Source organism: Gopherus evgoodei, chromosome 1 (assembly GCF_007399415.2).
Source record: "Gopherus evgoodei ecotype Sinaloan lineage chromosome 1, rGopEvg1_v1.p, whole genome shotgun sequence".
Lineage (NCBI taxonomy): Eukaryota > Metazoa > Chordata > Testudines > Testudinidae > Gopherus > Gopherus evgoodei.
In genome coordinates, this window is record NC_044322.1 from 9,131,265 (window position 1) to 9,159,055 (window position 27,791).

Below are 27,791 nucleotides of genomic sequence, written 5' to 3' on the forward strand. Positions count from 1 at the left end.
GGCTTGAGCCTTCTCATGTGTAACTTAGTAGACCGTTGATCTTGCAGGGTGTTACTTCAGTTCTTGCAGTCTGGAAGTTTGACATAAATGCTTGACCTCTTTAAATTTTAAACACACTGTATGTTGTTCAACATTCTTTGGTGGTATTATTTCAGTTTTTCTTCCTACATCTTTATTTTACTTATCAACAGAATCCAACATGGAGGAGTCTTGACTTTGGAATAATGCCTGATCGCCTCGATACATCTGTGTCATGTTTTCTGGTGAGGATCTGGGGTGGCAGGAAAGAGCTCTTTCAGCTGTTGATCGAATGGAAAGTCAATCTAGATGGACTAAAATACTTGGGTCAGCAGGTAAAATTAAAAGCATGTTTCCTCAATTTGTGAATTAAGTAGCTAAAAGTCTTTGTTTAAGGGGGAAAAAAAGTTGCTAAGATCAAGGCTACAAACAGACTGAAGAGAAGGAAAATGATAAAATATAGTAAACACTGTATCTTAATTATGGAATAAAACTACTTATAAAGGGACTGCTAGTATGGGTAGCTCTCCTCATTGTACAGAGCTTTAAATAGGGATGGACACAATGTGAAAGTCTTTTATGTTGTGAAATTTCTTGGCGATTAAAGTTGCTGCAGCTATTTTGAGCTTCGTAATCACAATAGTAGCCCCAAGTGAGAAACAGTGCATAACATTATTACTCTGTATGTGATCACAGTTTACTTTCTTTAGCTTTTCTAATTAGACTGTGCTAATACTACTAGAATGCCAACAATACCCTTGGCATAAAAATCTTCACTCCAATTACAGACTAAGAAACCAAGAGGATGATGTTAACCTTGGAACCTTTTTTTCCCCTCGTTCTTCTCTAGTCCTGGGATATCACCTGTCTGGCATGGGTTTAGTACAGCGGTTCTCAAACTGGGTTGGGACCCCATTTTAATGGGGTCACCAGGGCTGGCATTAGACTTGGTAGAGCCTGGGCCTGGAGCCTGAGCCTAAGCCCAAGCCCCACTGCCTGGGTCTGAAGAACCCCAGGTGGTGGGGCTCAGATTCCAGGCCCTCCCACCTGGGGCTTAAGCCCTTGGGCTTCTGCTTTGGCCTCCTGCCCTGGGTGGTGGGGCTTGGGCTTTGGACCCCCACGTGGGTCTTAGGCTTCAGACCCCCCTCTTGGGGTCATATAGTAATTTTTCATGTCAGAAGGGGGTCACAATGCAATGATGGGTTGAGAGCCTCTGGTTAGTATTTGTGGGTCTTATGGAACAAGTGGAATCTTAGTTGCGATTTTACATAAATGCGAGTCATTAACATTAGTTTTAACGTTTTCTTTAAACTTATAATTGATGTAATAGGGAGATACTTACAGAGCCATAACTCATGAAACAAATGCCAGGTGTCTGTTCATCGTAATCACAGTAGGTTGACACACTTGGTTTTCAACTAAGTTTCTTAGATGAGTGTCCTACCCTGGTCTCTCTTGCTCTTTGAGTTTGCCGTTCTAAAACGAATCTACAGCTTTAAAGGATGGAAATGGTTTGAAATGTCAACATTATTTATAAAATAGACTTGTAATGAAAAAGCATTTTGTTGTTGGATCCAGTACTTTCTGTGCGGAAGATGATTTTCAGTGTTCTGTTTCATTTCATTGCACCAAGGAAATAGGCCTCTAGAGAATATTCGCTAACACTACCTTTTTTGTTTATAAATAACCTTGACCCCTCAGCTAACACACTTAATGTAGGAACAGTTTTGTGTTGAGCCGTAAACAACAAAGAATATGATCGATCTAACTGTGATTATCTGCTGAAAATTGGCTCCTTTATGACTGAGTTGTCTGAATGAGCTATTTCCTTGTTTGTTTTTATTATTTTCGATCTTCCTACTATTTCTCTACTTCTGGCTCTAAGAAAGAGGAAGACTTGTTTATCTGATACTGTAAGTAGTTCTAGGTGCTATATAGTGGTTAAGGCATTTTTTTTTATTTCCCGTCTTGGAAGTTGGGAATAATCACTGAGCATATCAGCCGTTTCCTGTTTAGAGGTGTGAAAGTCAAGTGTGTTCTGTATGGTAATAGTTCAGTTCCCTCATGGACACTATTAGCACTAGAAGGAAGAACTGAAAAGGTGACAGTCATAAAAATAGCAATTAATATTAAGCTTGATTGCAGGTAAACTAAGTTGACCCTAATGTCATTGTGTTTTTTGTTGTTGGTTTTTTTTTTTTTAAACTACAGATACATGCTACAAACCCAAATGAAATAATTTTTGGATTGAACGATGGCTATTATGGAGCTTCATTTGAACAGAAGGTACGAATACCTAATATTTATGCAAATTATGTAGTAATGATAGTCACAGGCTGTAATTTAAATTCTTTTGGCATAGGCCAGCGTTTTCAAGGTTCAGTGCGTACTCTAAGCACCTAAATAACTGGATATTGGGATGCTCAGCATCTCTGAAAAGTTGGGCCACTTAAACAAATGGTCTGACTTTCAAGAGTGCTGAACCTTTCCCACTTTTGTCTAGATGCCTAACTTTAGGCACCCAAGCTTGTAAATTGAAGACAGTTCTAATTGTCCTCTTCACTTAACCTCTGTCTCTGAGGCTCCATGTTGCAGTTTCCATCTTTGCTTTCCCAGTAAGTTTAATGGAACTAGTTGCAGCCAGTCATTGGCTTGTAAATGACCAGAAGGGTTACTGTTGAATGAAACAAGTTACGTCTTTCTCTCTGCAAAAGCAGAGTGCTGCAGATAGCACACTCCTAATCCTTGCCATCTTGGATAACTGGATAAGTAGTAACTGAACTTTGGTTATCTTAATGGCTGTGCAGAGCACAAATGCTAGATTAATGAGATTTCATGCACTTGCACTGTCTTAAATACTTTTTAAAATTGGTAGGCCCAGTATTTGATCAACATCTTATTAAAAAATTATTTCCAGAGTGTCTCTAATGTCTTGTGGTTTTAGCTGCCCAAAAATACTTGTTTTCATCTTTGAATGCTATGGTTTTTATCAATCAGTCAGCACCAATGGCACACGCATGTGAGAAACAAACTTTGTAAAAAGCTTGAAAATGAATCTGCTTCAAGTGGCTATTAATCATGAAAGATTACTTTGGTTTTAAAGTACCTTGATTGGTGGTGTATTTCAAAACACTTAATGACCAGACACACTAATGCTAAAATGAAGTTCCCCATCTTCCAGTCATTTACATTTAAGTGCTGTAGCTCTTTCACCCCCTTCTTTGAATGATTTCCCCTCTTTCATGTCTCCTAATCTTAATCCTCTAATTTTTTTCAAGCTAATACAAGGCAAGCAGAATAGTCAGCGTTTTGACTCTGACCATGCTATAGTTGAAGCTGTGTTAGCAACAATCATGTATAATGTAATTATTGCATTTTCTAAGCAATGACAGTGTACAAGACCCATACCTTGCAACTGAAACGCAGCTTGCCCCAAAGAGCTTGCAATTAAAACACTTCATTGTATGCAGGTGGCTCTGGGAAGCCAACAGAAGTAAATAACTGTCTTTTTGAAATACAGCTATTGACTTGCTGCTTGTGATTATTTCTGAGATGAGATTTCGTGAAGAATATGAGTAGAGGCTAGTGGCTTTAGAGTCTACACTCTGGCTGACTGTTCTGTTTTGGAGAAGCCTCAAAAATGGCATGGAGATGACTCTGAGAAGCAAACAAGTGAGGCTGATACAGGCTGTTAGAGGGGCCTAATGTGCATTTGCAAACATGATGGTGATTTCAGTGAGCAATGTGAACATGTCTTTTTTTTTTCTCTGACTGTTACAGTGCTAGTTACAAGCATAAGACCAGTATCCCTCAGTTATGCTGTATACCTGTAAGTTTCCAGATGGAATTCAGGACTCTGGTGGTCTTTTTTTTAAAGAGCCCTAAAGGGTTGGTAACGGGCTACTTGAGAGGTTGCCCGCTTGCTGTCTTTCCTTTTAGCTGCCACCGTTCACTGACAGAAGTCAACTTGTCTGAACTCAGTGGTCTGCCAGAACCTGAATTTAACTCTTCTGGACATGATGCAAGACTCCTTGCAAGGAGAGTGTCTGAAGTGTTGGAATTTTATTTGGGTTTGGAACTTCGTTCTTATAGTGTCATGGAAGGATGAGCAATATACTATAACATTTTATAAGGGTGCATAAAGCACAGATGCACTTCTGTTGATATCTTTAGAAACTGAAACTAAATTAAATTTAGGCTTAAACAGTCTAAATGAAGAGAATACAAGTTTTAGTAAGGCTGAGTCCAGGCTGGGACCTAGTGGCAAAATCTGTTACAACAAATTTTTTTCAAGATCTAATGAGAACTTCTAGGATTTTGGGATTTGTAATGTTTATGTTAGAGGAGATCTTTAGTCTCTATAACTGGGACCTCCAGCAACAGTAAAATGCAATGTGGTGCATCATAATCAAATCCTGTTGAGGAGCTTGCATATTGTAATTTGAGGTGTTTGGACATGATCTAGCAATTTGTTGACAGAATCAGTTTCTCTAATTCTCAATTTGATTTCTTCCTTTCCTAACTAGATGCTTGGAGTCCTAGAGCAAAATACAACACATCTCAATATAACTCTAGTTTCCTATTTTAAATTAATCTTGTTCTGAGATGCTGGTCATAAACTAATATATGCACTACTGACAAACCAGCTTTACATTTGGTATGAGAAAACAGTGCTGAATGTTAAGTTTAAAAAAAATTTCTGAGGATCTTTGCCATCCACTCACCATTGTCTGCTATCATGACAGAAATGAGACATTGATGGTTGTCAGACAACCACCAAAATGGAACTAGACTGCTAGCACAGAAAATAAGGTTGTAGAGAATTTTTTTAAACTAAAGCCTGGAAAAAAGGCAACAGCTGCAGAGGAGCACATGGTTTGGACAGAGACATCCATTAGGGATGAATTGTTTAAAGGGGCAACTCTATGTCCTAGTATAGAAGAGAGGAAAGAAGTTGAAGTACCGGTAGGAGCTAGTAATGAACGGTCAAATGTAAGAGTCCCATGTAAGCATAACACATGAAAGCCAGCAACTAAATATTGACAAAATATACAAGTGCTTATGTACAAATGCTAGAAGTCTAAATGCTAAGATGGGTAAACTAGAATGGCAGGCATTAAATGAGGAAATTGATATAAAAAGCGTCTCAGAAATGTGGTGGAATGAGGATAATCAATGGGACATGATAATAGCACGGTACAAAAGACATAGGAATGACAGAGGTAGGTCACGCGGGGGGGCACGGGAGAGGGAGAGGTACTATGTTATTAAAAGCGTAGTCAAATAAGATGACAATCTTAAATGAATCAAACTGCACTATAGAGTTACTATGGATAGAAATTACATGCTTTAATAAGAGTATTAGCAATAAGCATATGCTGACAACCACCTGACCAGCATGGTAACAGTGACTATGAAATGCTAAGAGACTACAAAACCAGAAAATACAATAATAATGGGTGATTTCAACTATCCTCATATTGACTGGGTAAATGTCCCCTTAGGACATGATGCAGAGAGAGAATTTCTAGACACCATAAATGATTGCTTTTTGGAGCAGTCATCCTGGAACCCACAATTGCCTGGAGAGGCAATTCTTGATTTTAGTCCTAAATGGAGCGCAAGATCTGGTCTAAGAGGTAACTACAGCTGAATTGCTGGGTAATAGTGACCATAATCAAACTAAATTAGTCGTCCTTGTAGGGGTGAAAATACCAACACCCCCATCCTCCCCCCCCCCGTAACATTTAACTCTTAAAAACAGGAGCTACCCAGGAATAAGGGTGCTAATTTAAAAGGAGCAGTCACAAGGGTAAAATGCCTGCAATCAGCATGGAGACTATTAAATACCGTAATAGAGGCTCGCACTAAATGTATCATAAAAGACAGTAGGACTACCAAAAGAATGCCACCATGGCTTAAAAACAGATTAATGGAGGTCATTAGAGGCAAAAAGAAATCTTCTAATTTGAAAGTCTGATCCTAATGTGGAAAATAGAAAGGAGCACAAACTCTGGCAAGTGAAATATAAAAGTATAAGACAAGCCAAGGAAGAAGTTGAGAAGTAACTTGCTAAAAGATGCAAAAACTAAGTAGCAGGATATCTACCAAACAGGCAGTGGGGCCCCTAAACAATAAAGGTGTTAAAGGAGCACTAAAGGAAGAAGACAAGACAATAGAAGATGCTAAATTATGGAGTTAGGTTGACATACGGCATCTTACGTCTACCTAATTGTTGGTATCTACACCATGGGCTTGCTCCCGCCGATGTACATGCCTTACTGCATGGACATAACTCCATGTCCATGAGAGGCGTAGGACTTACGTTGGTGTAGTTAGGGTGACACAGTGTCCGTATAGATGCTGCATTACTTACTTCTGCTGTTGGCTGTCATTCTTGTCAGTTTCACAATTAGATCCCCTAAACTGCTGGAGCCATGAAAATGACAAGGGCAGCCACTAAGACTCCCAGCTCCCCACTCAGAGCCTGGCACTCCTGTTGAGGATGCGCACTGCTGACAGAAGGAGGGTAGTACGGACATGAAAAACGTCTGTAATTGCTGAAGTGGTTGTAATTTGACCTAACATAAATTGACTTAAGTTTGTAGTGCAAACATGCCTGAATTCTTTGTGTTTGGTTTTCGATGTGGGGGAGGTAAGAACATCAGAGCTGTTCTTTTGAACAACAAATCTGAATTGCTGTCCCAAACTGATGGGTCAGTAGAAGTAGTTTTGGAACAAAAAGGTGATAGTTGATACACTGTGTTTGGATTTTCAAAAAGCCTTTGATAAGGTACCTCACCAGAGGTGCTGAAGAAACCTAAGTAGCCATAGAGTAACAGGTTACATCCTCTCATGGGCCAGTACAGTAGAACCCCCTTTATCTGATCTAATTGGGACTGGGGTCATATCAGCTAATCAAAAATTTGGATAATCCGGACAATGAGAGAGTGCGAGGCTGTAGCGCCATCTAGTGGCCACAGGACAGATCACCTGCTTCTGGACTTGTGTGCTGGTTGTTTGGTTAATACGGATAATAGAGGGTCAGATAAACTGGGCTCTACTGTAACTAATTGAAAGATAGGTAACAAAGGGTGGAAATAAATGATCAGTTTTCATAGAGAAGAACAGCGTTGTGTCTCAAGGACCTGTTGTGTTCAACATATTCATTAATGATCTCGAACAGGGTGAACTGCAAAGTTTGCCAATGATATAAAATTATTCAAGATAATTAAGTCAAAGCAGACTGCAAGGGGTTACAGTGATCTCCCAAAGCTAGGTGACTGGGCAACAAAATGGCAGATAAAATTCAGCTTTGATAAATGCAAAGGAATGCATCAGGGGAAGGGGGGGATGATAATACCAAATATACATATACAATGATAGATTCTAAAGTAGCTGTTACCATCCAAGAAAGATCTTGGTGTCACTGTGGGTAGATTGGTGAAAATTTCCATTCACTGTGCAGCGGACAAAAACGTATGTTAAGAACCCTTAGGAAAGGGATGGAAAATAAGACCAAAAATATAATGCCAATATACAAAACTATGGTGATCCCCCATATAAAATCCTGTGTCCAGTTTTGATCGCCAAATCTCAAAATGGATATATTAGAACTGAAACGAGGTTCAGAAAAGGGCAGCAAAGATGATCAAGGGTTTAGAACATCTTTCATACAAAGGGAGACTAAAAAGACTAGGGCTGTTCAGCTTAGAAAAAAGGCGACTAAAGGGTGGGATATGTTTGATAGGTCTAAAAAAATCATGAATGGGGCGGAAAAAGTGAACAGCACAATTCTATTTACCCTTTCCTACAATAAAAAAACCTAGAGTCACCTGATGAAATTAATAGTCAGCAGATTGACTACAAACAAGAAGTGCTTTCTCACATAGGCACATCTAAATTGTGGAATTTGTTTCCATGGAATGTTGTGATGGGTTCCCCCTGGGGTGCCACCTGGAACTAGGGTACCACTGAGCCCCCTGACCCACCAGTCTGGGCTCCCTCTCTCACCTTTACCAAGCCCTCCAGCCTGCACTTCTACTAGCCTACATACAGGTGAGGGCACACCCAGCTGCAGTTATACCCTCTGGAGTATAAACCCAAAAATATACTGTCTTGCACTGCACAGGGAACCGTATAGCGTAAGCTCATGCAATTTGCCCCCTCCCTCAATGTGGAGAGGAATATGCAACAGCCTTTAGCCCCTGAGTTATGATTTCCACACATTTCACTCTAACTCACTGGTTTAAATAAAGCAAAAACAAGTTCGTAGTTAAACAATATATTTAAAGTGATCATAAGGGATAGCAAACAGATCAAAGCAGATTACCCAGCAAATAAACAAAAAACACCAACTAAACTTAATACACTAACTAGATAGGGTGAGAATCTACTATTCATATCCAAAGAAATGATACAAGCAGGCTGCAGATTCTTAAGGGGCAAGCTGCACTTGCTTTACAGACTGGAATCCATAGGTGTCTCAATCACAGGCAAAAATCCCTTTAGCTTGGGTCCAGCACTTCCCCCAGTTCAGTCTTTTGTTCCTCAGGTGTTTCTAGGAGTATTCTGGTGTTGGGAGTGAAGAACCCCAGATTGTCACTCCCTGCCCTATATAGATTTTGCATCTGGCAGGACCCCTTTGTTCCCAAAGCTTGGTTCCCATGCCAGTCAGTAGTAAAACACTGACATCCCAAGATGGAGTCTAGAGACATGTGGTCTCATCGCGTGTTCTTGTAGAGTCATAGCAGCCATTACTTGGACGCTGTCTATGGTGTTCTCAGGAAGGCTTCCCAGGTGGGAGATAAGCTTCTCCTAAGGCCTACTGTTTGTTTTTTTTTTTCCTAATGGTCATTGCCCAGAATAGGCCCTTCCCTACCCACTGTCTAGACTGAAAGCATCTTATCTGGTGGGCGTTACTCAGGTGTAACTACATTTGACATGCAGATACATAGTCAGTATTCCTAATTTCAGATACAAAAATGATACATGCATACAAATAGGATAACTTATATTCAGCAAATCATAACTTTTTTCCAGTGACACCTCACATGACTTATCTTGCATGAAATACATTATAATTATGTCATAACCATATAATATCACTGCAAAGAATATGGGGTGCAGTGTCACAGTCATGATGCCCAAAAATGTAGCTGGGATCAAAAAACTGGATAAGTACATGGAGGTCCATCGTTGGCAATTAGCAGAGATGGTCAGGGGCGCAACCCTATGCTTGGGGCAACACTAAACCTCTGACAACCAGAAGCCAGGCTTGGAAGACTGGCAGATCACTCCATAATTGTCCTGTTTTGTTAATTTGCCCTGAAGCTCTCGTACAGACCACTGCCAGAGTCAGGATATTGGGCAAAATGGACAATGCTCTGACCCAGCATGGCAGTTCTTAAACTACTTCTGGTTATTAACTAAGAGTATATCTGTTGCTACTCTAAATAAACATTTTGACCCACTTCAGATTCAAAAAGTAAAGTATACATCCTGGTCTCAAATAGAGTTTTTCTTGCTATAGAGTAGATTAGTAAAAATTAAATTAATTCTGGCAAATTAATGCTGGTGTGGTGAGGGAGGGGAGGGATTACAGATACAGTGGTGGTGCCACAGCATATCCAAACTAAGTATACGTTTTCCTGTGGTGGTGGCTGTTCCTTAGTTTCCATTGTCAGGAAGGTTGACTTAATGTGACTGGGACTTAACTTATTACTGATCTCTAGCTAGCCAGAGGCGCACATACCATCTTGCTACTTTAAAAAAAAAAAAAAAAAAAAAAAATATATATATATATATATATATATATATATATATATATATATATATATATATATATATATATATATATATATATATAATGGAATAGCTCTTTGAAAGCATAACATGGAGACAAGCTTAAATGGCTTTGCAATTGCTGTTTTGGGGCCTCCAAGCCCTTGCATTTTTAAGACAGAAGAACAGTCTTGCAAAATTCCCATCTGGGTTCTGTACACTTAATTCCTAGCTGCCAACTCTCCTGTAAAGGAGTGACATTAAAGGACATGCACTGCACTGGCTAATCTTAGTAGGGAGACACTAGTTTATCTGGGATCGACTGGTCCCGAGCGGTGCCAAGTATCGTGCATCCATTTCTTAATAATGTCTAATGGCTCTGTTTTCATTAGCATCCAGTAGACTAATAACTGACCGTATCAACTTGGTTTGACAGTTGACATTTTTCATAGGAGTTTTACTAATCTGTACTTTTGACTTTTCAGGGAGGTATTTGGTTCATTTCCCTTTTTGGAGACAAAGCCTTGTTCTTAAGGTTTTTTCTGTTAAACTCCAGTTTCTTTTTTTGTGACATTGGGCACTAGGTTGATGGAAGAGAAAAAGGTTTTGGGGAAGACTTAAAAAGCTTCTCTCTGGTCCCCCTCAATTCTGTGCCCTGAGGGATATTCTTTTAGCTGTTGATCCAAGCCAGTCACTACTGGGGGTGTGAATGCAAAACCATGTGCCTCCAACACTGCTGTTCTGCCTGAGATCACCATGTGGCTTTCGGAGTCCTCTCATGCCTTCTCTAACTCTGCTGCTAGTTCCAGCTTCTCTCCTTCTCGCTCATCAAGACATTGAACCCCTAGAATTCTATGGTCCCCCTTTTTCTTGTGGTGTTTGAAGTACAGATTTTATTTCCCTGCCTCTGCAGCAGCCCTCTCAGGCACTCTGCAAAGGAGCCTTATGATGTGCTCTGAGTGGGTTTTTGCTCCCCCCTTGCTAAAACCATTGAGGCCTTGTCTACACTACCACTTTGCAGCGCTACAACTTTCTTACTCAGGTTTGTGGATACCCCCACCCCAATAAGTGCTACACATTTCAGTGCTGTAAAGTGGCAGTGTAGACAGTGCACCAGTGCTGGGAGCTACTCCCCTCGTGGGGGTGAGTTTTTTCTTTTGTTTTCTTACAACACCACCTAAGATCCCTGTAGCTTCTGTGCCTCCTGCAGTAGCTTGTCCTCTGCTTCGTCTTCCATACTAGTAAGAGCAGAAAGCCTCCCCATCTCTCTCTTGGGCTTACCCAGTGTTGCAGCAGGAGACAAAGATCTAAGTCTTATGGCAGGAAGCTGATTGGGGTAGGTTCTTAAAAGGTTTCCCTCTTGATGCTGTTAAAATATCTGGTTACAGAATCTGCAAAACCTTGAACAGTTTTTGCTGTGGGTCTACTTGACCTTCTTGTTCTATGTTCATGTAAATATTTAACACTTTCTAGTTTTTAGTTGTTCATTTGTAGCCAGTTTGTCTTGTCCAGGTTAAAAAATTACAGATGCAGGCCATATCAGCTCTCTAGGGACCAGTTAGTGGGAAGATGAAAGGAGCGGGAGTCTTGGGTTCCACTTCCTCGCTTTTCTAGATCCTTTCCCTTTAAACTGTTTACCGTTGCTGGTTGTCAACAAGACAGTCCTGTGTCCTGCAGGAACACCTTTTGAGAAGCCTCCCTGCATCTGCCAGTGGTAAGAGCAGCATTTTAATGGCATTTTATTGACTTGCTGGTGTCTCTGAAGGGAAGGAGACACAAGTTTTGTTTTGCACTCAGTATCTTGAAACCCTTTTACTGTGTTCCAAAGCTCACCCTGTTTTCTAGGACATTTTCTGTGCAGTGTCATAGGCTTTCAGTCCCATGACACAAGCAGGTAGACAAGAGGCCACATTCCCTATTGAAGGGTCATGTCACTGTCTCCCTTCAAGGAGAGGGACTGAAGCCACAATTCCACAGACATGTAAGGTGATCGCTTGTTCCTTTCCCTGCTTGTTCATCAGCCAATATCAGGTGGAATGTGAGTGCTCTAGGAAGGTGAATCTATCAAAATGTGTTTCAGGCTGCCTCTCCAGAAAGTCAGTTGTCACTGATCTGATGGCATGACTTGCCATGCCCAGTGCCAGTACTGAATATTGCAGAAGGATGGAAGAGGGGAGATCCTCAACAAGAGGAAAACTACCCTCTGACAGCTGAGGATTGGAGTGCCTCCTTATCTCCTAGTGTGCATCCCTCCTTTTCTCTCCATAGTTTGCACAGTAGTACCAGGTGCAAAATATATCGGAAGGACAGAACAGGTTATGCTGGTGGGGGAGTGGCCCTATATGTGAAAGAAAGCGTAGACTCAAATGAAGGAAAAAATCTTAAATGAACCAAACTGTATCCTAGAATCTCTATGGATAGTAAGTCTATGCTCTAATAAGAATATAGCAGTAGGGATATATTACTGACCACCTGACCAGGATGGTAATAGTGACTGTAAAATGCTCAGGGAGATTAGAGAGGCTATTAAAAAACTCAATAACGGGGGATTTCAACTATTCCCATATTTACTGGGTACATATCACCGCAGCATGGGATGCAGAGATAAATTTTCTTGACACTTTATATGACTGCTTCTTGGAGCAGCTAGTTCTGGAACCCACAAGGGGAGAGGCAATTCTTGATTTAGTCCTAAGTGGAGCACAGGATGTTGTCCAAGAGGTGAATATAGCTGGACTGCTTGGTAATAGTGACCATAGTATAATTTAATTAAGCATAGCTGTGGCGGGGAAAACAGCACAGCAGCCCAACACTAGCGTTTAATTTCAGAAAGGGGAACTACACGAAAATGAGGAAGTTAAACAAATTAAAAGGTACAGCGCAAAACGTGAATTCTGTTTTTGCATACAGCTGTTTGCCAGAAGCTGGGAATGTGCAACTGAGGATGGATCACTTGATGATTTCCTGTTCTGTTCATTCTCTCTGGGGCACCTGGCATTTGTCCAAGACATTTGTCCAAGACAGGATACTGGACTAGATGGACCTTTGGTCTGAGCCAATATGGACATTCTTATGTTCTTTATGTAAACAGCTTGAGAGGTGGGAAGGTGGAGTTAGCCTTCATGTACCCGCTCATTCTTTCTTTGGTTCTTTGCTTTCTGGCAGTTGACACCTATATGAGGCTACCATCCTGTAGCAGGATGGGAGAAGAAAAGGGACTGACATACATATAAATATCTTTCTCTTTCTGAAATTACTACTTCACCCTCTTCCACTATTTTGGGAGAGAGACAGGACTGTTTGCCCTAATCTACTGCACTCTTCCAATTAACTTTGATTCCATGCCCTACTTTTAAATCCTGCATGTTCGAAACCAAACAAGGCCCATTTCTCAGCATAAGATGCTGAAGATCCAGCTGCAGTGCTTGAAAATTTCCTGCCTTGTGTTAATCTTTCAGTGAGATTCAGGTGGTGAAGTCTTGTTTTAATATCTTTCCAGAAGATGGATCCTACACATCAAACTTCTAACATATCAGAAAGAAATGGTTTCTCCCTTTTGAGAAGTGGTCAGATAATGCATGGTATTGGTTTTCTAGTTTTAGAATGGCATATTTGCTATATTGTCATTGTCAAGAGCACGCAGTTCCATAGTGTGTGCAAGAAAAACATACCTTAAATGGAAAGGGGGGAAAACTTCCTACTGAATTGCCCATGGAACATGTAACTGTACAGCACAAGACCTCCAAGTGCTTTAGTATTAGCTAAGCCCCACAACAGCCCACTCAGGCAAGTAAAGGATGTTTAGGTAGGATTACTTCACCCACATTAAAGTGCAATTATTTCTGTGGTGGAAAGCAGTAGCTGTTCGTTTTAAATTTATGGTGTGTGATTAAAGTGAAGAAAATCACTATATCCTGCTGAAATGCTTACAGGGACCTGGTGAAATTCTCACACTGGTAAATACATAAAGGTAAATGCCTGTATTTTTTCATAGAATTGTAGGACTGGAAAGGACCTTGAGAGGTCTTCTAGTCCAGTCCCCTGCATTCATGGGGGGATTAAGCATTATCTAGACCATCCCTGACCAGTGTTCTGTCTAACCTGCTCTTCAATGACAGAGATTCCACAACTTCCATAGATAAATATTCCAGTGCTTAACTGCCTGAACAGTTAGGCAGCGTTTTCTAATGTTCAATTTAAAATCTCCCTTGCTGCAATTTAATCCCATTGCTTCTTGTTTTATCCTCAGAGGTTAAGAACAGTTTTTCTCCTCGTTGTAACAACCTTTTATGTACTTGAAAACTATCATGTCACCTCTGAGTCTTCTCTTCTCCAGCCTAAAGAGCAATCAGATCTTTAATGTTCACACATGTCTAGGCCTCTTGTCCTACGTCTTGTCTTACCTTTTTGTCTCTAGCAGCACAGTGTTGGGACACTGTATTAGTGCTGACTGGGAAGGAAGAGTTCTTACGCTTCCTAAGTGTGTGTCTGTCAAAGTATGGCACCTGCCTGACACTGACTAATTTGCGGCACAAGATAATGCGACAGTTCCTTCCTGCCGTCCCTTGTGCAAACTGTGGCCATAATCTTTTGTGTTCCTACAAATTTTGACCGGACGCTCCTCCATAGATACCTTGGTCATCCCAAGGAATACATGAATCTCTGAAGGGTGTTTATGGAAAGGATAAACAATAACTTTCTAATTATCACTTTACTGAGGGCCTGTTAGTGTTGCATGTCCGAGAGCAGATTCTTTGTGCCTTGCAGAAAGTCTGTGTTCAAAACTGGTTGAAGTTGGGGAGTTTCAGCAGAGTTGCATTTTGCATCCTTGAGTCGGAGTAGACAATATTAGGGAACTAATGCTAAATGGGGTTAAAGATGTGCTAAAGAAAATTAAATGGAATACTAAACACTGCTAATAACTTAATACATAACTGCATTATGCTGCATGCTTAGCTGTTTGATTTACATAGGGTGACCAGACAGCAAATGTGAAAAATTGGGACAGGGATGGGGGTAATAGGAGCCTGTATAAGAGAGACCCAAAAATCAGGACATCTTGTCGCCCTAGATTTACAGCAGGGTCATAATTTGTCTCATGCTGCCATCACCACCTTCCTGAGAACTAAATTGCTTCTTTTTGGTGCTTCTGAGTTTTTTTATTGTAATATACAATGTTCTTTAAATGTAAGGGCAGTTGTGTGGTCCCAGGCACACATTAGTCTCATCAGAAAATTTACTCTGATTTTATTTATTGTATTTATTTATTTAAAGTGGTTTTCTTTCTTTGCCTTAAGGATCATTCAGGCACCCAGAAGAGCAGTCTTCTCCAGGTGGATCAGAACTGTGTCCGTAACTCGTATGATGTCTTCTCGTTGCTTAGGTAAGACTTTTTAGAATATTGCTTTGTGTTTTTAAATTGTGTGGTGTATGAGGAAATGCATATATCTTAAAGAGAACTGTTTCTAGACTGCTAATCGTTCCTTTTGGGAAACTTCTAAATGGTGAAACTTAACCACTGGCAGCAGTGCAGGAGCACTAGTGTCAACAGGGCACATGGTTTCTCTACCATGATATTATCTAAACCGGTTTCATGGGAAATTTAAAACAGCCTAAAGTAGAACGAGTGTTAGCAGTTTACAATTCCAGGGCTGTGTGCATTCCACACTCTATAGCCAAGGAATTTATTTCCTGTGTTTAAACCCTGCAGAAAACCCCTTGTCTGCTGTGCACAGCAAAATGAAAGCAGACTAAATGACTTTTTAAAAAAAAATCATCTGAAGAAGGGGGTGCCTTTTTGTGTTTTTGTGTGTGTGTGTGTGTGTGTGTGTGTGTGTGTGTGTGTGTGGTGTTTTTTTTTGTAAAGTACCAAGGGCTTGGATGATTCAGTAGTCAGAACAAAACTAGCAGTGTAGTTCTTGGATTCTTCTAATCAACCACCGAGTTGTGGCTACCTTGGACCATCTAAGGCCCCTGTCCTGCATTATGAGCTGTGTGGATGCAACACACTGCTTGTGGAAGCGCCCCATTGACTGCAGGAACTCTGTGCAGGCACAACAGTCTGCCTATGCAAATCACAATGCAGGGTTGTGACTTAATTTACCATCGTATGCTCTAATCCCAACTAGGAAAAAGTTTAGGTCAATTGGGAACTGGATGTTTTGGGGCTGACTCGGATACAATAATTTGAGAACTTTTGTGGTGGTTTGCATTGTAGAGGAGTGTAACCTATCACTTAAATATTGACTGCAGCCTGAATTTGAGATTCTTATATAGAAAGTCTAGTTATAACACTTTCTGTAATTCTTATCTAGGAATGTGTTGAACTTCAGATCTAGAGTAATCATAATATTTATGTCGCAAGGGAAACCCTTGATAAACAGCTATAAATTTAAAATTCCTTCAAAAATTTTGAAAACTAAATTTATTTCTTTAATTGTAAACATTTAATCCATTTAGTAACCTTACCAGGAGGTGTCACTGTTGCCTTTAAGAAATGACAATAATATAGTCTCCTATAGTGCAAAAGAGAAGATAGGAGTTGAGCTGACTCTAGTTCACTTACTCAGAAACGAAACTATGATCACTCTTAAAAAATTAAACTTGCTGTTCCTTGATTCTATAAAACAATATATGAAAGCAAAAGCTGCGTTCTGAAGTTGTCTGTCTGTAGTAGGAAATGTGCAGGGTTCATGCTGTGCAATCTTCAGCCTACTTTGACGCTATTAGAGACTAACAAAGTTTTATTTTAGTAAAGGTTCTATAAAATTACTATGTATTTTAAAGGGAACTGAGACAGTATGTGGCAGTCACCCTGATCACTGCATATGTGTGGTGCCCATTTTCCCTGTTCTTTCCTTTAATACAAATTGTAATTGCAGTGCATAGAGGTTTTGGGGTGGTGGTGTACTATAAGTATCAGAGGGGTAGCCGTGTTAGTCTGGATCTGTAAAAGCAGCAAAGAGTCCTGTGGCACCTTATAGACTAACAGACGTTTTGGAGCATGAGCTTTTGTGGGCGAATACCCACTTCGTCAGATGTTATTCAGTAACAAACACGAATGGCCTGAAGCCTTGTTTCTATCCTGGCACAATCAGGCCTACACCTAGAGTCTAGCAAGTGTCTGAATGCCCATGACTCAAAACTCTGTGGAAGATGAGGGGATTCGGGGTTTTTTTTCCGGACCTTCTAAGCTATTGATTGGTCAGTCACAAGTACAGATTGAGAACTTGAACGGAATTGCTTCATTTTATTGTTGAAGAAATTCTAACTCTTTTTCCTGTCTTTGGGGCGGTGTTTGTTTGCTTCTTCATGCCTCCTACTTTCCCTAAAAGTTTCCTACATGGTAGCATGCACCACCACCTGCAGCCGTCGTTAATTGCAAAGCAACTTCTATTTTCTGTCTTCATGGACACCTTTCAAAACATCCTGGAAGTGATGTTTTTTGTGGTTGGTCTTTACCTGCTGTTGAAATAGTTGTTCTGGGAAGTCTGCAGAACTTGCAGTTTAGGAGTTGCACTTTTTTTAAGCAAGTAGTTTAAACAGCTGAGCTCTAAAACTTCAAGCTTGGTATATAAATAAGCCCTAATGAAAAGCATGTGCTTGGCTACATTTGTGTGTGTGGTTTTGTTGTTGTTTTTTTTAACTAATTGGTGTTTAAATGAGTTTTCTAAAGTTCACAAAGTGTTAGCTGGATGTTTAAGGTGGAGCTGAAGCATGTGTGTTCAGATACTTAATTCCAGATATTTACAAGCTCAGCTACTGAGGCAGGTGAAAGGGCTTGTAAGTGGGCAGACAGCTTAGCTCTAGAGTAAGATGTTTCCAGCACCTTTTTATATCTTCACAAGAAATCTTGTTTGGAGGGCAAAAGGGTAAGATCCTGAAGCAAACACTGCAGAGCTAATAAGCTGCTCAAACCAAATAGTTACTGGGGATATTTTCTCCTTTTTTAAAACAATGAGCAAAAAATGTTTAAAAAACATGAAGTTAAGCACCCAATATGGAAAATTCCAAAAGATTTTTCCCCTAGAGTGTTAGTTCTGCCACACACTGTACACATGCATATTATTGGCTATTCTTTTAACTGTTATAGGTAGGGCTTCGTGAGTCTTAAAATCTTCATTATGTACCTGGTTTTAGTTGGTGCACTACAGAAAATGAGAGGTAAAATACATTATTGTATATTCTAACACACTGCATTAGCAGTATGACTGAGCTTAACATTAAGGGAGCAACTTCTGTCATCTCTTGACCTTAGTGCCAGATTTTGTAACCTTATTGTAGGGTTAGTGTTTTGATATTTAGTTACATTTTAGAAGTAATATTAAGGGAACAAACTTTTCATGCTTGCTGTATCTAAAGAAAAATCTTACCAGGAAGATCAGGTGTAGTGGTAAATGATAAGTGACTGTTTAAATCTGAAAACTAGGGCTGTCAATTAATCCCAGTTAACTCACGCAATTAACTCAAACATTAATCAAGATTAAAAAAAATTGCGATTAATTGCACTTATAACAATAGAATACCAACTGTAATTTAAATTTTGCATGTTCTACATTTTCAATATTCAATTACAAAACAGAATGCAAAGTACACAGTGCTCACTTTATTATATTGATTACAAATATATGCACTGTAAAAATGATAAAAGAAATAGTATTTTTCAGTTCACCTCATACAAGTACTGAAGTGCAATCTCTTTATTGAGAAAGTATAACTTACAAATGCACATTTTATTTTTGATTACATACCTGCACTTGAAAACAAAACAGTGTAAAACTTTAGAGCCTATAAGTCTTCTCAGTCCTCCTCCTTAGTCTGCCAGTCGCTAAGACAAACAAGTTTGTTTACATTGACGGGAGATACTGTAAGTAAGAAGCAGGCAGCAGTGTCATCTGAAAGTGAGAACTGGCATTCGGATGGCACTTCTATAGCTGGCTTTGCAAGGTATTTACATGCCAGATACGCTAAACATTTGCATTCCCCTTCCATGCTTCAGCCACCATTCCACAGGACATGCTTTCATGCTGATGATGCTTGTTAAAATAAATAATGCGTCAATTAAATTTGTGACTGTACTCCTTGGGGAGAGAATTGTATGTCTCTTAAATCTTTGGCTTAAAGATGCATCAGATGAAGACTGCACCAATATGTGTTAAGTTTCAGGTTCCCTTCATTATCATCTTCTGAATTTCTTCTCATCCACATTTGCAGCATTGTCTGTGATAAAGCTGCACACTGGACATTTGAATTTTTAAATTTGTTACAGCTTTTACTGCTACTTCTAAGTATACTGGTGTATGGGCATTTTCTTGTACCAATTGTTGCTAAAAGATACACAAACCCATCTTCTGTTGTCACTTAAGCATATGTTACTGGATCATTGTATACATTGTTCCACCCACCAAGACTCAGACTAATGAATTTCTCTTCAGTGTTTTTTGCACAGTGTTCAATTTCCTCTTTCCAACAATGTGTGCTCTGCCAGGTGGAGAGTAGCCTGGTCCTAGGGATTGAACTATATCAATGAAATGTTTCATCTGAACAAGATGAAAGGGAGAATTTGAACTGAGCAATCTTTTCGTCTGTGGCGTCTTGCTGGAATTTACTAGTCCTGATTATGAAAAACGTCCATGGGCTTTACTGAATGAGGAAGTATTTTTTTTTTAATATACACAGGTAATTTTACTGTCTGTTATGTTTAGTTGCAGCACTACTGGTTGTACTAGCAGATTACTGACGTTTGTTGACATTGCTGTTGATGGACATTCATAACCCCTTATGTCAAAGCTGGACCCTGAAACAAAATGGACTAAAAAGTCTCTCACTGAGTATTACTCAGCGCGCTCATTTGAAAAATAAGATTGTAAATGAGATTCCTTCTCCTGAAACGGTTTGTGTTACTATTTATTTAGTCTAAAGCCAGCTTTATAGGGAGAATAATAAATCATAATTATCTAAATCAGGGATTCTCAAACTAGGGGTTGGGACCCCTCAGAGGATCCCAAGGTTATTACATGGGGGGTCAGAGCTGTCAGCCTCCACCTCAAACCCCACTTTGCCACCAGCATTTATAATAATGTTAAATATGTAAAGTTTTTAATTTAAAAGGGGGGCTGCACCCAAGAGACTTGTTTTGTGTGAAAGGGGTCACCAGTACAAAAGTTTGAGAACCACTGATCTAAATCTATTTAGCCCGTTATCTCTAGCAACAAACCAAACAGTTTGAAGATCATTTTAAAAATATTAAAATTCATAAATGTCTAAACTTTAAACAGGAAATTTCACCTTTGGATGTTTGCTTACATTGAGTGATAAAAATAATTTCAGAAGCCCAGCAGTAACAGTAAAAATGTAACTGATAACTACTCCAAAGTAAAATACCAACTATATTTTGAAATTCCTAAGTAACCTACTCAAACACCAATTTATGGCAGTCTGTTATTCACTAGAGTAGTAAGACATGGTAGGCAGGACACACACATGGTGCAAAAATAAGTTGTTTGTTTTTGGTTTTTTTGTGTGGTTTTTTTTTAACTGATGTTTGATCCAGATTCTTAAGATATGTCCCACATTGTTGTCTTTAAAGCCACTGTCTTTTGAGGAGTATCTTTCATAATGTTTCATTCTGAAAACTAAGCCTTTCGTTTTTGTTGCACTGTTTACATTGGGTAAGTATTCCTTTTTCATCCCAGAGATAGAGGAACTCCTGGAAAATATTCTCACACAGTGTGACTTTTCCAGCCTGCAGCCATGGCAGTTTTTTCCCCTCCAGTTCCCAGGTGTTGAAATCAGCGCACTTGCTCCACTCTAAAAAAAAGCTGTCCTTCCTGCAGTGCCCTGCTTTGACACAAGTGTTATTCCTTTCTGGTTGCACACACTGCTGCTTTTCCTTTGTTACAGAACTCCCCTGCCCCATCCCTTCCCCGTCAGAAAAAACAAAAGAACTAACAATCCAAGACTCCAACAATCCATGTGCCTCTTTGCACTACAGTATTTTATTTGTTTAGAGGCAGTGAGGCAGTTGAGAAATCAATTGATTTCTGCTTGTTTGTGTGTGTCTGTGCACATGTGCAAGAAGACAGAGCAAGGCTGTTTGCGTGAAGTGCTCAGAACCATCCAGAAATAAGGGCTGGTAGCTACTGGGCAGATCAGTGTTCTGTCATGAGATGGAGAGTAAGTTGCCATGGTGAACGGAGTTTCAGGGGAGAAGCCATAAAACAAGAGTATAAGACCGCTCAGGTGGGCTCAGTGGATTATCCTGATGAGAGATATTATGGTGTTCCCTGGACTGCAGGGGACACCAATCCCATTGCCTGTGATGACTTTGCCAGTCTCTTGCACCTAGTAGCACAGGATCAAGTCCTTAATATAATACATGGCCTATTGTGCCATATTCATAAAGCTTGACTTCCGAAGATAAAATCAAGGGAAAAACCATCTTTCTTTATGGAGAAAAGCAGTCTTTAACTCCAAGGGTTTTGATTGAGGCTCATGGATATAGCATTTTTTATCAAATGTGTTAAGAGATTACTGTAAGCTTAGCCTTAACGTACGTTGTATTAAATTCAGATTTAATTTTAAACAGGCTTATTTTTTAAAAGAAACTCATGATTTAAATGTCATTTTTTGAAAATTGGGTTTTATCTTCTCTGAATGCCATTTCCTTTCTTTTGACCAAAAAAATTTTTCTTGAAGAAAGGAGATTTTCAGGTAAGCACAGATGCATTTTTCCTGTTCCTTATGATTTTTGACTCTGGCTACTGTTGATTTGAATCCTAGGAATGGGTGCTTGCCCACCTCACCTCAAGATAAGAGCTTTTTCCACCCAACAGGAAATAATCTTACATTCTGGATTGTCACCTCCTGAATATTTTTGCATTTTCATAGCGCATTTCATCCAAGAGTCCAACGTGTTTCAGCAGCCTACACTTCACCTCTGGGCCCCAGCAACTTCTTCTGTAAAGCACCTTTCCCATGATCACACAGGAAGTCAATGCCAATGCCAGGAATAGAACCTAGGTCTTCGGCTCCATCCTTCCTCTTCCCATCACCACTACTTTCTGCTTCTTCGCCCAGCTCACATTGCAAGATCATTGTCACATTTCCAAAGGAGTTGGGTGATGGTGAGGTTAATTATGAAGCAGAAAAATCTGTTGGATGTTGTAGGGTAGAAAGGAAATGAAGAAAAAGTAAAGGACATTTTAATGGGGCTTTTGTAAAAAAATTTTTTTTAAATTGGCTGGAGTCTGGCGGGAGCTTCCTAGAATCTAGTCTCTGAACAAATGTAAAGAAATGTTTATACAGGCTTTGTATTTTTATTTAATATCTGTTTAATAGAAGTCTTATTTTTAATAGTGGGGCTGGGTGTTTGCAATTTGGATATCCCATATCTCTCTTTATTGCCAAAAAAGCTTTGTTCTGTTTTCTAAATCCCCAGTGTCAATAGTCTGTTTAAAGAAATTTAGTGTAAACTAAGGTTGTTTTGGCAAATTGGACTTTCAGTATATTTATTTCTCTTGAGAGAGAGCTGTAGCATGTGTCACTATTTTATTTAGTCTGCGTAGTCATGGCTGACAACCAAAAATTAAATACTGTACGTGAAAGTTCAGATACGACAGAGATGGAAGGAAGAGAACAAAAAGAATGAGAACAATCCAAAAAATTGGATAATCTTTCAAACAATTAATCACCTCTGTGCATCAAAGAAATGTCTAATAAAATAAGAAATCTCAGCTAAATGCAAATCCATAGCAAGTATAAAAGAAAAGATTACCAGTCTACAAAATAAAAGCTATGGTCTAACAATTGTGACTACTCTAAATAGCCTCCAAACACACAGAGAAGAAAATGAATAGCAGATTGCTCTCTGGGACAAATGACACATTTCTTAAAATAGAAATTGACCATGAATTTGTATCAACCGTGACTCCATGGTATCATTGACATTGTATAGACTGCCAACACACAAAGATCATTCACTCTTCCAAAGTCTTGTGATCTTGCAATTAATTAGCACAAGTGCTCTGGTCTTAAGATATCCATAGTATGGTGGAAGGAGTCCGAAGACTTTGCAGATTGAGGGCCATATTCTGCAATCCTCAATTGATATCAGTACTCCCACTAATGTCAGTTGCTGAGACGAGCAGAAGTAGTTTGGATTTCTACCAGCATCTGGTATCCGATTTAGGGAATCAGTCTTTGATTTTTGGTTTCTGACTAGTAAAGGTCTCAAGTTTTGATTTTGTGTACTCGCCTCCTTCCCCCTTTTTTCCTTTTGGAAGGAAGAAAGAGGTGTTTCCTCTTCCACTCTCTCTAAAACATCCTGATTGCTGTGATAAGGGCTTGGAAGGAGGAATAGGAATTCAACTATTCTACTTCTCCAAATTAGTTTTGGGTGGTCCTTCTCCCCCCCCCCCCCATGTAGTTTTTCCAAAATGCATGAAACTTGCATGATTTTGGAGAATTGCACTGCAGCTCACGGGGCCTAGAGTAACAGTAAAACAAAACAAAAAGAATCAGGATCATGGTCTGTGTGATGTAGGACAGACACGATGGCAGTTCCACTACTTTTTCTATAATAATAGACCAGAGGTCGGCAAACTTCTGTGGCCCGTGGGACCCTCCTGCCTGGCCCCTGAGCTCCTGGCTCGGGAGGCTAGCCCCAGGCCCCTCCCCTGCTGTCCCCTCACCCCCACAGCTTCAGTACACTGCGCTGCTGGCGCAACGCTCTGGGCAGCCAGGCAGCATGGTTGCAGAGCCACAACCTGACCCGGTGCTCTGGGTGGGGCAGCTGTAATGCTGCCAGCCACCAGTGCTCTGTGCTGCACGGTAAGGGAGCAGGGTGGGTTGGATAGAGGGCAGGGGAGTTCGGGGTGGTGGTCAGGGAGTGGGAGTGTGGATGGAGTCAGGGCAGTCAGAGGGCAGGGAACGGGGGGTTGGATGAGGCAGGGGTCTCGGGGGAGCAGCCAAGAATGAGAGAGGGGGTTGGATGGGGTGACAGAGGGCAGTCGGGTGATCAGAGGACAGGGAGTGGGGGAGCCGCATGGGGCAGGAGTCCTCGGAGAGCCGTTGAGGCAAGAAGCGGGGGGGGGGGGGTTTGAATAGGAGGCAGGGACCAGGCCACGCCTGGATGTTTGGGGGGAGACAGCCCCCACTAACCAGCCCTACCTACAATTTTGGGAAATCCGATGTGGCCCTCAGGCCAAAAAGTTTGCCCACTCCTGTGATAGACTCTTCTCTGCACAGAATTGAGTCTCATTGCTGTGCTAGACACTTCCTAGATACAATTACCCATAAGGCTTCCCGAATTCCTGCCCAGAGTGGCTTCAAAGATCCTTTTTAAACCACAACCTGGTGCTACCCATTTCGATCATATTATATTTATATACATTGTGTTTCAAGCTGGCAGAGATTGAGGATCTTTGTGTGAACATATAGAGTGACCTGGTCCCTGCCCTGAAGAGCTTGCAAGATAAAATGACACAATTCTTATGAATTGTCTTTACAGAAAATTGAGTTATTGTGATGCTGGTAAACTAAGTGCCAGCTCTGACCAAAGCTGTAGGTGTTAGCTAAGAACTGATAAACTCAGTTGGAAACTGAATCAGTTCATTTGTATGTTAGTTTTGTTTTAAATAGGTGTTGTCTTATAAGACTGTATTTAGTGTTAAGACTCTGAATATATTAATCTCACTTATAACATCTGTATTCCGTGCTATAAGGAAATACATAAGTTTTGATTTACAACTTTGAAAATGTTTGCTCTGAACTTGTGAACCTAGGCATGGGAATTGTGCGCCCGCCCCGTTCCCCCCTTCCTCCTCCCCCACCTCCTCCCGGGCAACTGTCAAAAATTAAGTAGGCCATTATAAGATAAGCATTAATTGCCCCATCCACTCATGGCCAAGTGGCCAGTGCCAGGTGCCCCAGAGGGAATGAACAGAACAGGGAATCATCAAGTGATCCACCCCCTGTCGCCCATTCCCAGCTCCTGGCAAGCAGAAACTAGGGACACAATCTCTGCCCATCCTGGCTAATAGCCATTGATGGGCCTATTCTCCATGAACTCACCTAGTGCCTTTTTGAACCCTGTTATAGTCTTGGCCTTCACAACATCCTCTGGCAAAGTGTTCCACAGGTTGACTGTGCGTTGTGTGAAGAAATACTTCCTTTTGTTTTTTTAAACCTGCTGCGTATTAATTTCATTTGATGACCCATAAGTTCTTTTGTTATGAGAAGGAGTAAATAACACTTCCTTATTTACTTTCTCCACACCAGTCATGATTTTATAGATCTCTGTTGTATCCTCCCTTAACTGTCTCTTTTCCAAGCTGAAAAGACAGGTGTTTTTTTTAATCTCTCCTCATACGGAAGCTGTTCTGTACTCCTAATCATTTGTTGCCCTTTTCTATACATTTTCCAATACCAGTATCTTTTTTGAGATGGGTCGACCAGATCTGCATGCAGTATTCAAGATGTGGGTGTACCATGGATTTATATAGAGGCAATATATTTTCTGTCTTATCTATCCCTTTTTGAATGATTCCCAACTTTAACTTTTTTGACTTCTGCTGCCCATTGAATGGATGTTTTCAGAGCACTATCTACAATGACTCCAAGATCTTTCTTGAGTAATAACAGCTAATTTAGACCCCATCATTTTATATGTATAGTTGGGATTATATTTTCCAATGTGCATTACTTTTGCATTTATCAACACTGAAGTTCATCTGCCATTTTGTTGCCCAGCCACCCAGTTTTATGAAGTCCCTTTGTAACTCTTCGCAGTCTGCTTTGGACTTGACTATCTTGAATAGTTTTGTATCATCTGCAAACTTTCCCACCTCATTGTTTACCCTCTTTTCCAGATCATTTATGAATATGTTGCATAGTACTTGTCATAGTACAGACATCACTATTTACCTCTCTCCGTTCTGAAAACTGACCATTTATTCCTACCCTTTGTTTTCTATCTTTTAAACTAGTTACTGATCCAAGATCTAGGGTACCATTTGTTCTGGAGTAAGTGATTGGTCTCATGGGACTGGAAACAATCTGAGGGGAAAAATACATATATTGTGGCAAGGCAGGCTGGAGAGCCTAAGAGGATTGTCTGTACTCTATGATAAGACTGGTACAATGATCCAGGAGTTCACGTTGCTACCATTGATGAAATCTAATTATAGAACATATTACTAGTTTGGGGTGTCTGCCCTGTTTTTGATAGTCTGCCCTGAGGTAAGCACTCAGTTGAGTCTGTTCCCAAAAGTGTGACACTTCTAGCTAAATGGATAGTTCCATTCTCCCTTGGCATGGGGAAGAGGTGCACGTAACTTGCCCAGTATATTACTATGAGTAGTGCACACCTCAATGCCTGCAATTTATTTTATGGGCATTCAGTTGGAGTGTTACTGATAGGGAAATCCCTTACAACTTTAATTTTGGAAAGTTTAACTTTAGCTGTGGACAGAACCTTACTGTGGAGCCTTTGTAAAAAACTCATAGATTCATAGACTTTAAGGTCAGAAGGGACCATTATAATCATCTAGTCTGACCTCCTGCACAATGCAGGCCACAGAATCTCACCCGCCCACTCCTGTAACAAACCCCTAACCTATGCCTGAGTTACTGAAGTCCTCAAATCATGGTTTAAAGACCTCAAGGTGCAGAGAATCCTCCAGCAAGTGACCTGTGCCCCACGCTGCAGAGGAAGGCGAAAAACCTCCAAGGCCTCTGCCAATCTGTCCTGGAGGAAAATTCCAAATATGGCGATCAGTTAAACCCTGAGCATGTGGGTAAGACTCGCCAGCCAGCACCCAGGAAAGAATTCTCAGGAAAGAATTCTTTGTAGTAACTCAGATCCCACCCCATCTAACAAGGCAACACTTAATACACAAATCCTCTGTATTCATTGAGTGTGTCCATACTGATACCTTACTTCAAATGGCACTGTTGTGAAGGCATCTGGGCAATCAAATATAACAGTTAAACAATTTTTATTTCTGACCACAAGGAAATGATTGGAATGGGTCTGCCTGATATTTGGTTTAAAATAAGTCTCTCATTTAATATAAGCAGATTTGATTGTGGGACTGAATTGTCATATAGAATTATCCTATGTAGCAATTTGAATAGGTCTGGAATAACTTACATATAAATTCACTGCCATGAAAAAATATCCTGTTAAAGTACGTACTGGTTTAAGGAGGCCTGTATCAATATCTGCAGTGTTTATCGACCTTAATGTGGGTGTGAGATGACTATAAAACCTCTCAACATGAAAAATTCTGAAAGACATTCTTGGCGGTTACTAATTGAAATATTGCACAACGTGCCTGAGAGCCATGACTTTAAAAAAATACTTTAAAAAAAAAAGGCATAATTTAGCCAGAACTTTGCCAAAGCATATTATTTTCAAAAGTGCCTAAGTCCTGTTTTTCATTTTATAGTTTTGAAAAACGGGACATAAATTGGATTCTGGCTCTTAAGTGACTTAGGCACACTTGAAAATTTTACTCAGTACCTTCGTTGTTAATGTAGAAAACTGAATACAACAGCCCACTTTTAGTATTGATACCAAATTGCAAGGAGCAGCAAATTCCAGCAAAGATTTGAAAGAAGAAAATACAAAGGGGCCCAAAATGAACTAAAGTTAAGCAGAAAAGAACTAAAGGGGATTGAAGCTAGGGGGGAAAATGCAGTATTTTATGTCTTTCTGTGGGTTTGTGTACACTTAAAATGCTGTAGTGGTGCATTTGCGCTGCTTCGGTGAAGACATGGTAGAGTCACCTATGCTGACAGGAGGGGTCAGTGTAGGTAAACCATCTCCCTGAGAGACATCCACTAGGACGAAGGGAGAATTCTCACATCGATGTACTGCTGTCTACGCTGAGTGTTAGTGGATCATCACTCAGGTGTGGATTTAAGTTCGACTCAACTAATTCCCTAGGATAGAACAGGCCTCCGCTGTCTGTAACTAATGTATGTGC

At 40.3% G+C, this 27,791-nt stretch overlaps 1 protein-coding gene across 2 annotated transcripts in view; it reads left to right on the forward strand.

The window, feature by feature from the left end:
* UVRAG (UV radiation resistance associated) overlaps positions 1–27,791 on the forward strand; it is a 167,596-nt gene that overhangs the window by 25,253 nt on the left and 114,552 nt on the right. For both annotated transcript variants that reach the window (XM_030557621.1, XM_030557631.1), the window contains 3 exons: positions 192–353; positions 2,230–2,304; positions 15,099–15,184. In XM_030557621.1, coding sequence (XP_030413481.1) covers positions 192–353; positions 2,230–2,304; positions 15,099–15,184 — 323 coding nt within the window. The remainder of the gene's footprint in view (positions 1–191; positions 354–2,229; positions 2,305–15,098; positions 15,185–27,791) is intronic.